The sequence below is a fragment of the Pan paniscus genome, chromosome X, assembly GCF_029289425.2.
Source record: "Pan paniscus chromosome X, NHGRI_mPanPan1-v2.0_pri, whole genome shotgun sequence".
NCBI lineage: Eukaryota > Metazoa > Chordata > Mammalia > Primates > Hominidae > Pan > Pan paniscus.
The window spans coordinates 48258791-48271525 of record NC_073272.2 but is presented as its reverse complement, the minus strand read 5'-3'; the positions used below and the strand labels follow the sequence as shown (position 1 = coordinate 48271525).

The 12735-nt window shown below is 40.6% G+C and overlaps 1 protein-coding gene across 4 annotated transcripts in view; it reads left to right on the top strand.

Moving 5' to 3' along the window:
• SLC9A7 (solute carrier family 9 member A7) overlaps window positions 1–12735 on the top strand; it is a 159933-nt gene that overhangs the window by 116253 nt on the left and 30945 nt on the right. For 3 of the 4 annotated variants that reach the window (XM_008961953.4, XM_024927282.4, XM_008961952.4), the window contains exons 13-14: window positions 7294–7353; window positions 11283–11346. In XM_008961953.4, coding sequence (XP_008960201.3) covers window positions 7294–7353; window positions 11283–11346 — 124 coding nt within the window. The remainder of the gene's footprint in view (window positions 1–7293; window positions 7354–11282; window positions 11347–12735) is intronic. The other variant, XM_034950656.3, reaches the window with a different exon arrangement.

The following is a 12735-nucleotide window of genomic DNA, read 5'->3' as shown; positions in this document are numbered from 1 at the left end:
AGATCCCCTGGCAGAGTCCAGTATTTCATGTTCCTTTGAAATGAAATCCAGACTCTGAAGAATAAGCTCACCAGCCAGAAATAGAGGCAATTAGAGTTTTATTTTAGCATGAAGCTGTATGCTGTCTCTTCTTGCTTGAGTGTACAAAAGAGGTGATATTTCCTGGGTAACCCTCACCTGTTGCAGATTCATGGATGTCCTCTGCCTGTGGCTTTGTAGCTGTGTCAGGACAGAAGGAGCACTGATACGAGTTTGACTTTTTCAAGAGCGCTTGAATTCCAAATTGTGTTTGTGAGCTCCAGCATCTTATGGTAAAGAGGTCATTGGAAATAAGGTTCAAGATACCCACAGCCCAACTCTGGCTTGGGTTAAAGACAAGCCCCTCATGTCTTTGGGCCTCAGGTTTCCTCAGTGTTAAGTGAAGACACTCTGCCAGGTGATTTCAAGGGCACTTCAGCTGTAGGTGTTGTGCTGCACATCACTGGATGTGCTCTGGCCACTTGCCACAGTTTCAGGTCTGCAGAGGGTGACCGTGTTCTGGAACAAGAAGACACTTGGGTAGTGCAAAGGTGTGAATAAAAATTCTCTGAAAAGCCACAAGGTGGCAATGGTTTTTCTTTCTCTGCTGGCTTTTTTAGTTTGTATTCTCTAGACTGTAGAATGCCCGACACAGCTGCAGAGCATACATAGCTTGGAGGAGAGAAAATGAACAGAGATCTCCCAGTCATCCTTGGGGTTGGGGGGAAGAAACTAAAATTTGAGAGAATCATCTCCTGTGTCTGGGGTTTTTGTATAGATGTTAGGCAGAGATTCCTGGGCTGCCACTTCTGCTGCCAGCCACTGCCACTTCCACTGCCAGCTTCACCATTTCTGGGCTAGTGTATCTCTGCCTGAGATCCAGGTGGGTCTACAGAACCAATATGGGGTTTATCAGTGTTAGTCATAATAATAAGTAACACTTATGTTGCAGGCATTGTTCCAGATACCATACATGTATTAAGATAATTCTCATAACATTGTTATAAGGGAGATAGGACTATTATCTCAATTTTAGAGTTGGGGAAACTGAGGCACAAAGCAGTAATTTGCCCATGGTCACAGAACTTTAAGTGGACAAGCTAGGATTTGAACCTAGGCACTCATACCACAGAGTCCACACTCTTAACCACTGTGCTATACTGCCTGTAAGAAGAGTTATAAAATTTGGGAAGGTTAGAATTTCAGTTTCCTGGCATGAATCTCAAGGGTTGGATTAAGGAAAAGAATCCATCTTTGAGAATATAAACCTGAAGAAAATTTACAGTCTCTTACTTTTAAACTTAAGACATAAGATGGTACCATCTTTGTTCTATGTAGCAGAATTAGGGCAAGAAAAAAGGTTTACCCTGCACACAGTTGAGAATCTTTGCATTTGGTGACCTCTGCGATTACTTCCTGCTCCTGTTTGTCTGGTCACCTAGTAGATGCTCTGGATGCTCAGAGCCTCATTAAATCATGTTTGTTTTTCATGCTATTTTATAAATCCTTTTCTCCCCCTACCCTCAAACATATACGGGACCAAATAATTTTCCATTGAGAGTAGAGAGTTGACTTTTGACATTTTGCTGTTGTAACTGCCTTGGAGATCCATGTAGGTTGTTCATGTATCAAGTTTGTTCTGTTTTATTGCAGAGTAGCATTCCAAGGTGGGCCTGCCACATTCCTCCTCTGGTCCCTGCTGCCTTATTAGTGGCTCCAGCCAAACTCTGGATGTACCAGAGTTTGTTTAACCATTTACCCCTCGAAGGACATTTGGATAGTTTCAAGTTTTAGGCTATTATAAATAAAGCCACTGTGAATATTCTTGTGTAGGTTTTTGCATGGGCATAAATTTTTACCTCTGCAAGATAGATGCCCAGGAGTGTGCCTTCTGGGTTGGATAGTAAGTGTGTTTAGTTTTATAAGAAACTGCCAACTGTTTTCCAGAGTGGCTGTACCATTGTACATTCCCACCAGCAATGTATGAGGGATCCAGTTTCTCAGCATCCCCCCCAGCATTTGGTATTGTCAGGGTATTTCATTTCAGCTGTTCCAATAGGTATGTGGGAATATCTCATTGTGGTCTTAATTTGCATTTCTCTCATAGATAATGATATTAAGCATGACTTCATGTGTTTATTTACCATTTATATGTCTTCTTTGGTGAAATATCTGTTCAAGTCTTTTGTCCATTTTTAAATTGGATTGTTTGTTTCTTTGTTGAGTTTTTAGAGTTCTTTATTCTAGACTGTAGTCTTTTGTCAGATACCTGGTTTGCAAATATTTTTTCCCAGTGTGTAGCTTGTCTTTTAATCCTTTTAATAGGGTCTTTCATAGAGCAGAAGTTTTAATTTATAATTTATCATTTTTTTTCTTTTATGGGTCATGCATTTGGTATCATGTCTAAGGATGCCACCAAGCCTTAGGCCTGAAGATTTCTTCTGCGTTATCTTCTAAAAGCTTTTTAGTTTTACACTGTACATTTAAGTCTGTGATCCATTTTGAGTTAATTTTTATATAAGATGTGAGGTTTAGGTTGAGGTTTTATTTGCCAATGGCTATCCAGTTGTTCTAGCATAATATGTTAAAAAGACTATCCTACTCCATTGAATTAATTTTGCTGCGTTGTCAAAAATCAGTTGTCTGTATGCATGGGGGTGTCTTTCTGCACTGCTCTATTGGTTTATGTGTCTATCCTTCCAAGACCATACTGTCTTGATGACTGTACTTACGCAGCAAACCTTAGCATCAGAGTGATTCCTCCCACTTTATTGTTGTGGCTATTCTAGTTCCTTTCCATATAAATTTTGGAATAAATTTGTCTACATGTAAAAAAAATCTTGCTGGGTCTTTCATAGGAATTATGTTAAACCTTTACATTAATTTTTGGGGAGATTGACATCTTTATTATGTTGAATCTTCCAATCCATGAACATGATATATTTCTCCATTTATTTAGAACTTCTTTGATTTCTTTCATTCGATTTTTGCAGTTTTCAGCAACCAAGTCCTGTACATGTTTTGTTAGAACTTGTATCCTGTCACCTTACTGCTGAACTCACTTACTAGTTCTTTAGTTCTGAAAGTGTTTTGGTCCTTTTTTTTTTTTTTTTTTTTTTTTGGTAGATTCTTTTGAATTTTCTACATAGACCATATAGACATCATGGTATTTGTAAATAGCCACAGTTTTTTTTTTTCCTTCCTTTTCAACCAGTGTACCTTTTGTGTCCTTTTCTTGCCTTATTGCTCTGGTTAGGATTTTCACTACTATGTAGAATAAGAGTGGTATAAAGGGACATCCTCATCTTGTTTCTGATCTTAAGAGGAAAGCATTTTCCAGGGACGGTGGCTCACATCTGTAATCCCAGCACTTTGGGAGGCTGAGGTGGGCGGATCACAAGGTCAGGAGTTCGAGACCAGCCTGACCAACATGGTGAAACCCTGTCTCTACTAAAAATACAAAAAATTAGCTTGGAGTGGTGGCAGGTGCCTGTAGTCCCAGCTACTTGGGAGGCTGAGGCGGGAGAATGGCGTGAACCCAGGAGGCAGAACTTGCAGTGAGCTGAGATAATGCCACTGCACTCCAGCCTGGGCGACAGAGCGAGACTCCATCTCAAAAAAAAAAAAAAAAAAGAGGAAAGCATTCGGTCTTGCCTTATTAACTATAATATTAGCTATAGGGTTTTTGTAGATGTTCATCTTCAAGTTGAGGAAGTTCCTACCTATTGCTAGTTTTCTGAGAGTTTTTTTTTCGTGAACAGGTATTGAATTTTATCAAATATTTTTTCTGTGTCAATTGATATGATCATATGATTTTTCTTGTTTAGCCTATTAATATAGTGAATTACATTGATTACTTTTCAAATATTGAACCAGCCTTGTTTCTCTGAAATAAACCCCACTTGATGTGGTATATTATTCTTTTACATATTGCTGAATTATATGAGCAAACATTTTGTTAAGGATTTTTATGTCTGTATTCATGAGGGATATTGGTCAGTAGTTTTTTTTTTTTTTGTACCGCTTTTGTCTGTTTTTGGTATCAGAGTAATCTGGCCTCACAAAATGAGTTGGACATGTTCCTGACTCTTTTTTTTTCTGGAAGAGATTGTGTAGAATTGGTGTTAATTATTTTCCTTAAACTTTTGGTAGAATTCTCCAGTGAAACCATCTGGGCCTGGAGACTTCTTTTTTGGGGGTTTTTCAATTATGAAGCCAATTTCTTTATTAGTTATAGGGCTTTTCAGATGACCTATTTCATATTGGGTAAGTTGTGGTAATTTGTGAAATTGGTCAGTTTCATTTAAGTTGTCAAGTTTATGTTGTTTGTAGCATTCCCTTGTTATCCTTTTGATGTCTGTGGGGTCTATAGTGATATTACATTTTTGATATATCTTCTCTGTTTTTGGTCAGTCTTGCTAGACATTTGCCAATTTTATTGATCTTTTCTAAAGAACCAGCTATTTATTTCATTGATTTTCTGTATTGTTTTTCTAATTTCATTTTAATTGATTTCTATCTTTATCATTTCCTTCCTTCTGTCTGACTCTATCCAGACAGCATAATGCCATTACTGAAAAATATATATGTGTCAGCTCGTTGCATTTTTCCAGATGTGTATAAATAATGATTACATAAGTGTAGAAACTGACATTTACAGAGATTACATCAAAAGAAATTCCCTCTGAAATAAGGTAATAAAACAGATTAATTTTTCTGGCTTGTGGCTTGTGGTGTGATGGCCATGAATCATTTCTGTAACCCAGGTTCTTATTCTAAATTGATTCAGAAACCCCCTGAAATTCAGTTTGGCATTTTGACCCCTGTGACCTCAATATGGTCAGCACTGACTCATTCTTTACTTCTCCAGGCTACTGATAGAGGCCCTGATGAGCTGTTAAGCAGCTGCCCAGAAGTCAGAAGCCCAGGGTGGTTCTTGGAGTTCACCATAAATAGGAGTTAGCTGTGTTTCTTACTATGGCTAATTTCAAGTCTGTGTATAAAATAAAAATGAATATAACTATAAATCCAAAGCCAGGTCACTGCTTTCCATAAATCCAGTTTATCTGTTTACATTGGTGTTTTGTGATTGATATTTTAAAACATAATGGCAAAATGTGCAAATTGCTTTCTGTTGAAACAATATTTTTCTTAGTCTCTTGAGTAAGAGTTGTTATTGACAAAGGACGTAATTTTGGCAACTTAAAAAATGATGGTGGGATTATTTTGCCTGATGAGCCTGTGTGTGTCCTGACCACATTGTGACAGCATGGTGGCCGTCTTCTAGGAGCCGTCAGCTTCAAGTAACACACACGAAATGGTGGAGATAGTGGGTTGGGGGGGCGGTGGAACGACATACACCCAGGTGGCCAAATGAACTGTAACTTTCACATTCCAGAGTGTAGTAATATAATCCTTCAAGGACAAGTAAGAATGCTCTACTTGGCATAATCCTGTTAGACTGAGAATTTATAATAAAGCTCTTTGCAAGATAACATAAGGAATAAAGGCAGGGAGAAGCCCTGAGCTCTTTATGTAATAACATTTGCAACTGGATATTTTAAAAGAACTTAAATATGCCTCCTTGGAATCAAAGGCAGTATCCTATAAGAGGAAGAGCTGAGGCTCTGGAGACGAGCAGCCTGAGTTGGAATCTTGGCTCTACCATTTCTACCTTTGTGACCTTGGGCAACTTATTTCACCTGTATCCCTCAGTTTCCTCACTGATTAAATGGGGACAGTCATAGTGTGAGGATAAAATGTGGTAATAAATAATGCAATGAAAAATTCTCTCATCAATGTATCATCTGACACATAAGCACTTAGTATATTTTAGCTGTTATTATATTAATAGTATTAATCATAGCATTACAGCTGCTACTATTATTAATACTATTTCTCAAGAGACAATGAATCTTACATTAAGGAATCTGGCTTGTTTTTCTGGTGTTTGCTATAATTTTTCAATGTTGTAGTAATAGAGTCTGATTTAAGTCACATTCTGAACATGTAACTAATTAAAAGTACCACCTTAAGAAGCATCGTGTCCTCACTTGCATATGTCAGGGGATATTAATAACATGAGAATTTGGGCATTGTCTAGTGAAGTAGTTCTCAATCATTTTTTCGTTATTGCCACTGCTGAGGAGCCTTTAAAAACTTTTTCCTCAATTACCTCCCCCAGTGAAATTTTAGTATCACAGATCTGCTATGCATCTCTGTCTGTGCTGTGGCACTTTGGAGGGTTACAAACCATCATAATATCTGAGTGGTTTTTTTTTTTTAACCTACAAGAACCAATTTTTATACCCATGAGGGTGATACTGCCTCCATTGAGAAAACGTGGTTCAGTGCAGTGATTTTTCAACTGAGGGCAATTTTGCCGCCCAGGGGACATTTATTTGGCAGTATCTGGAGATGTTTTTAGTTGGCCACAACCAGAGGAAGGGGTCAAAACCTCAGCTTCTTGGTGGGTGGGGTTACTACTAGTATCTTGTGGGTGAAAGCCGGAGACTCTGTTAAACATCTTACAGTGAGTGCACCATGCGGGTCACCACAACAGAGAATTATCTGACCCAAAATGTCAATGCTGCCGAGTTTACGAAACCCTGCTCCAACATGATGGTAAGATTCAAATGCACTCTAAGTAACCCAGAAATTATTAAGGAAGGTGAAGGTGGACCATGTCAATTCAAAAGGCTACAAGCTAAAGAGAATAGCAGAAGTTGGGTTGCCGACTTTCAGGTTGATCCTATGTACAACATGGTGTGCTTGTCTGGAAAAAAAGGCCATCTTTGTCTTCTTAAGTATTGTTGCTGTTTTTCAATAATATCATGCTTTTTGTTCTTTCTGTCAAATATGTGTAAAAATATGTGTAAACACTTTAAATATGTGTAACATATTTAAGCAACAATTTCTTTTTTCTATTTTTGGTATCTTTATAAACAAATGAATTTCTGAAAAAATTATGTAAATTTGTTTTCTATGAGGTGTATTTCATCCTCTGATTTTATTACATTATATTTTGAGAGGCTCATCCTCATTCCTGATCAATCCTCATTTGACCTGGCTCTTGACATTGTTGCCTTAAATTTAAATTCAGTGGCCTCTCAGCCTCTCTGGGTTTTAGAGGATGGGGACAGTTTAAGAGAAGATATGGATTCATATTGAAAGTGAAAAATATTCTCTCATGGACATGGTCCAGATCATTTGCCCAGAGCTCCTGGCTCTCCTGTTGTCCCTGTCACACTCACGTTCCCTTCTTCTGCTGCCCAGAGTTGGCGTCGAGGAGCCCTCCGAAGAGGACCAGAATGAACACCACTGGCAGTACTTCAGGTGACACAAGGGCATCCTCAGAAAAAATTAACTGGGTCTGGCTTTTCTCCTCTTTCTAACCTCAGATATTTCTCTTTACACTATTTTTCTCTTCCTTCCTGCGTGTGCCAACCCCCACTTTTAGTAAAGGTGCAAAAGGTTGAGTCAATTCTAATCATTTTTTCCACCCCTCCTCTGGGTTGATTGATGTGTCAGTGTTCTTGGGATTCTGTCTGCTTTCCCCACATTTAGGCAATGTATTGCCAACATAAAGCCTGAGTTGTCAAGTGTCTCCTTTTCGTACAACTGAGCTTAGTGTTAAGAGCAGCTCACTTTCAGAGCCACACTTTTCCCACAAAATCCTGCTTACGATCTAGTAAATAAGGCTCTTAATTCATAAAGAGAACTAGAATTTTCATATTTCAACCATGACTGGGGTAAGGCTTACACCATCTTAGTTAAATACCACTGCTGTTATAGTTTTTCAAAATACATATTTGTGTACTTGTGCCTTGTCATGGTGAACCAGAAGATATGAAGAATGTTTAACCAAAAAGATAAAGATTCCTCTAATGCAGTTTGTTTCTTGTATCCTTCCAAGTTTATGATATAACTATGCTTAAGGGTGGTGATGTCTGGGCAAGCAAAGTACAAACTTTAATGTTTCTTCTTTCCTTTCTGTTTCTCTAATTGGCATGTTTTCTTCCTGATCTGATTCTCGGTGCTGATAGATAAATCAAATGCAAAATAGGCTTCAACTCTGTTCTCGGCACTGTGAAAATATCTCACTTCCTTGAGGGCAGTGGTGAAAGCAGTGGGACATGGGTCTTGGGATATCACTAGGCCCCGTATGTGTACTGTAATGACTCACATGAAATTACTTTAAGTATTTAAGCTCACTGAAATCACACTTTTTTCTACACACACACGTTCATTTTTGGAGACTGACTTTGATACCAGCTAAATTGCAGAGGAAACCCTTTCCTTTGAAGCATGCCTTCAAGAAGGAAAGTCCTTCAGGCAAAGTGTAAGTTATTAGACTTGGGACATGAGCAAATTCAGATTATGATATGGTGTTCAAGGTGTTATATGAAGATGTGTGTCTCATATTCCTCAAATTATTCAAAACCTTGACCATTCAGGGTTTTTTTTTTAGAAAAAATTATTAATTAACATGGAATACTTCTAAACTTTCCGAGATTTTATGGCATTTTATCTGTTAATCAGAATGGACAAATTATACCAGCAGAGAAATTATCAATGATATTATCAATATCATTCTGGTATTTATTCATTCCAGAATGAGCACATCAGTTTGCTTGCTTTATTTATTCATTTAGTGTGGGATGTCCACATTTATCTAATTCCTAATGAAAATAAAGATAATTCTGCCCATTCTGGAAGAAAAGGCTGTCATTTGTGTTCTTATGAGCTTAGCCCTGATGTATCAGGGGAATGCTAAAATAAGATATAATAAAACAGCATAAAAAAGTTCCAGTGTCCTGGATCAAAAGCGTTATACCAGGTCAGGAGAGAGATACATAAAGTGGACAGTGACCTGGCACTAGGAATTTCAGAAAGTTGGGGGACCCTAAAGTCTTCTGAGGCTTTAAACCTGCAATTAAAATCCTGTGCCTGGGCCGGGCATGGTGGCTCACGCCTGTAATCCCAGCACTTTGGGAGGCCGAGGTGGGCAGATCACCTGAAGTCAGGAGTTCGAGACCAGCCTGGCCAACATGGTGAAACACCGTCTCTACTAAAAATACAAAAATTAGCCAGGCATGGTGGTATCTGCCTGTAGTCCCAGCTGCTCGGGAGGCTGAGGCAGGAGAATCACTTGAACCCGGGAGATGGAGGTTGCAGTGAGCTAAGATCACACCAGTGCACTCCATCCTGGGTGACAGAGTGAGACTCCGTCTCAAAAAAATTCACCAAAAAAAAAAAAAAAAAAATCCTGTGCCTGTTCTTTCTTGCTGCCCAGTTCCACACCAAAACACCCTGGCCCATTGCTTTACCTCCTCTTCCCAGAGATCAGTTTGGTTCTGGGCTCTGCCCCAAGGGTGGGGCTCTTTGTAGGAAGCCACAAGGTCCCGTGTCATCCTTGGGGATTGGTCCAAGAGGCCCTCAACCCTGCCAGAAAAGTAATTACTAAATCGCCCTAAAGTAAACAACCTTGAATAGGGGAAAAAAAGTGCAAAACATTATTTGTGTCTCACGGCCCTGATCTGTTTTTTTTTTTTTTTTTTTTTTTTTTTTTTTTTTTTAGCAGTAGCAAGCTGAGAAGCAGCTCTTTGTTTCCTTTCTTAGAAATCTCCTGTTCTGCACTTATATCAGTAGCAAGGCCCTCCAAGAGACCCCAAGGGCCTTCCCACACTCCTCTGTCTGTGGCAGGGCCCAGGAGGTTCTTTTAGACTCTCTGCTGTCAGGAGTTTGGGCTGCATTTCATACTTGGTTGATATCAAGTGGCTGCCGTGAAGGTCGGAACTTCCATGGCAGATATAGGATTTTCCTGGCATCTTTTTTCTCTCCCCCATTGCCCAGTGTTATCCATGTCATCCATGGCACAGTATCCTGCCTCAGAATGAGGAAGGTGCAAGGATAAAAAAAAAATTACCAGATGCATAGAGTGCGAGTTAGTATGTTTCTAAGCCAAGACAACTGCCCTGGTGCTTTTATAGTATTTGTTATAAATGAGTCCTGCCATTTTGCTTTTTCTTTCTGTCTTTAGTTGTTGCTCTCAAATGTGTGAGTTCTCAAGGCTATCTTGATGCAAGAGGGTATAGGGGCACCAGGATTGAAAGCAGGTCAGGACTCTAATTAATGATATTGTTAAAGAAAACATTATTCTGATGTATATTTAAACAGTAAGGCAGACGTTGTTCAGGACCATCACGATTGGAATAGGGACCACTGTGATGGGGTTTTGCAGCAGGGGAGAGAAACGGGTCAGTGGATAGGGAAGTACTGAGAGGAAATATCAGGGGCAAGGGGGATTCTGGCTAAACTGACCCAATAGGATTCTTGCTGAAGACAGGCGAAGGGGATTAGACACCACCTGAGGGATTGTGGGGGGATGAAGAATCCAATCAGATGTTGGGGATAGGCCATTCAGATGTTGGGCTGTGGCCAAACCAACTTAGACAATCAGACATCACCTGAGGGATTGTGGGGGGATGAAGAACCCAATCAGATGTTCGGTTCTGGCCAAACCAACTTAGCAAACCTCTTGCTAAAATTGGGCTATGCTGAGATGGACATGGAAGCCCAAAAGTCAGTGCCTAGTTGGGAAGTGAATTCCTAGGAGCCTGACTAAAGTTTGGTCAAGGAGAGACTCTTTGTCAATATGCACGTGAAGTATTTAGGGGAAGTATTCTGATGTCTGCAACTTTATCTGAATGTATCCAAAGAAAAAGTAAGATGGGTGATAGAGAAATGGATAGATAGGTAATAAGGAATATACAGTAAAATGTTAATGGTAGAGTCTAGTGATGGTGGGTATATAGGGGTTCACTCTAAAGTCTTTCAACATCTCCCTGTATATTTGAAAAAGTTTATAACAGAATGTTAGAGAAATTAAAGCAGGCCAGGGCAGAAGTGAGGAAGCAGCACAAAGGAAGGGCCCAGTGCAGTGAGACCCCCATTTTGATAACTGGGACCACCTGGTGCAGAAAAGCAAGTGGACAGTTGCCAGCATGTGTTGTGTTCCGGCGGCCTTGCTTAGAGTGTGAGCACATGGGATTCATCGCCCCTCTGACCCTCTGGGATCTGAAGTGGTATGCGACCTCTTTCTTATGACTTCTGCATGACAGCTTTCCTCACCTTTTAGCTAACCACTCCTTATGCTTCGGGAAGATGATTAGCCTCCAGGCTACTTGCAGCCTGCATGGCTACCATGGGCCAAGCTAATACTCTCTGTTTTTCTCTTTGTCTTTCTCCCTGGTGACTTTCAGAGTTGGTGTTGACCCCGATCAAGACCCACCACCCAACAACGACAGCTTTCAAGTCTTACAAGGGGTAAGTCACAAGAGATGCTTCTTCCTGGGGAAGACATTTGAGCATTCGCCACATGCCAGGCACTTTACCTAGATTCCCTCAATGTGATCCTGACAACAGCCTTATGAAGCGTGTACTGCTCTCCCCATTTTACAGATTAAAAGTTGAAGTTTGGGAGTTTGAGTCATCTCAGAATAAGTGATGGAGCCAGGATTTGTCCCCAGGGTATGTGTTCTTAATCAACATTATGAAGGGTGTGGGCTCGCCAGAAAGAGTCCCTGACTCTCCACTTTTCAATAGTGGATATTGGTTCTACAACTGGTTCCGAGTCTATCAGTGGTGCCCAGGAGAAAGAGAGCAATACGATTTGACTCTCCAGCCCAGGGATCTGAGAAAGAAAGGAGAGACATCAGGTGCCTGAAGGCATTCCTGTTTCTCCAGGGCCTGGGATCCTCTAGGTGAGCAATTTGGAAAGGGCGTAGTAGGGACGGCTTGCCTTTTCTCCATGAAGTCCACGGCCCCAGGTGGGAAAACCAGGAGCCTGGGGCTGGAATCATGCAAAGGTTCGTTTACTCATATGTCTGGCACCTGGGCTGGAAGGACCCAACCACAAGGACTTCTGACAGGAATGTCTGTGCAGGGCTTTTCCATGTGGCCTGAGCTGCCTGCCAGCATGCTGGCTGCTGGGTAGTTGGATTTCTTATGTGATGGCTTAAGGTTCCAAAAGCAAGTGTCCCAGCAAGCAAGGTAGAGGCTATATCACCTTTTCTGACCTAATCTTGCAAGTTCTACAGCATCACTTCCGTGGCTTTCTATTGCTTAGAAATGCATTCCTAAGACCAGCCCAGATCCAATGGGAGGGGATAGAGACCATAACCTCTGGATGGGAAGAGTATCAACAAATTTACAGACAAGAATTGAGGTTGCCATATCATCCCTGTTGTGCAGCTGTCGGGATGATTTTGTCTCTAGGTCTGGCTCTTTACCCAGGTCAGCATGACCTGGGCAGGCAAGGTGGGGAAAGGAGAGTTATGATAGGGGCAGAAATGTGTTACCAATATATTATTTGACCTTGGGAGTCAATAACTATGTCGTTCAGCATTGAATGCCCAGTGCTGAGCACAGTGGCTGGCACATGCAGGAACCTGATAGGTGTTTGTTGGGTGGATGAGGGAATGAGAGAGATGCAACATGCAACAGGCAGCTTTACTGACCACCTGTGTATGTTGTCCATGAAACCCTATTCTTTTTTTTCCAGTCAGCTTTGAATCTGACTCATCATTGCACTTAATCCTGCAGCAGTCTGCAGCAGACTTCACATTCCATAGGATCTTCTAAATGATTCCATCTACCAAATCAGATTTAATAAGGCTGGCAAAATGTGGTGCTGTGTGGGGTCAATGGGGTGCC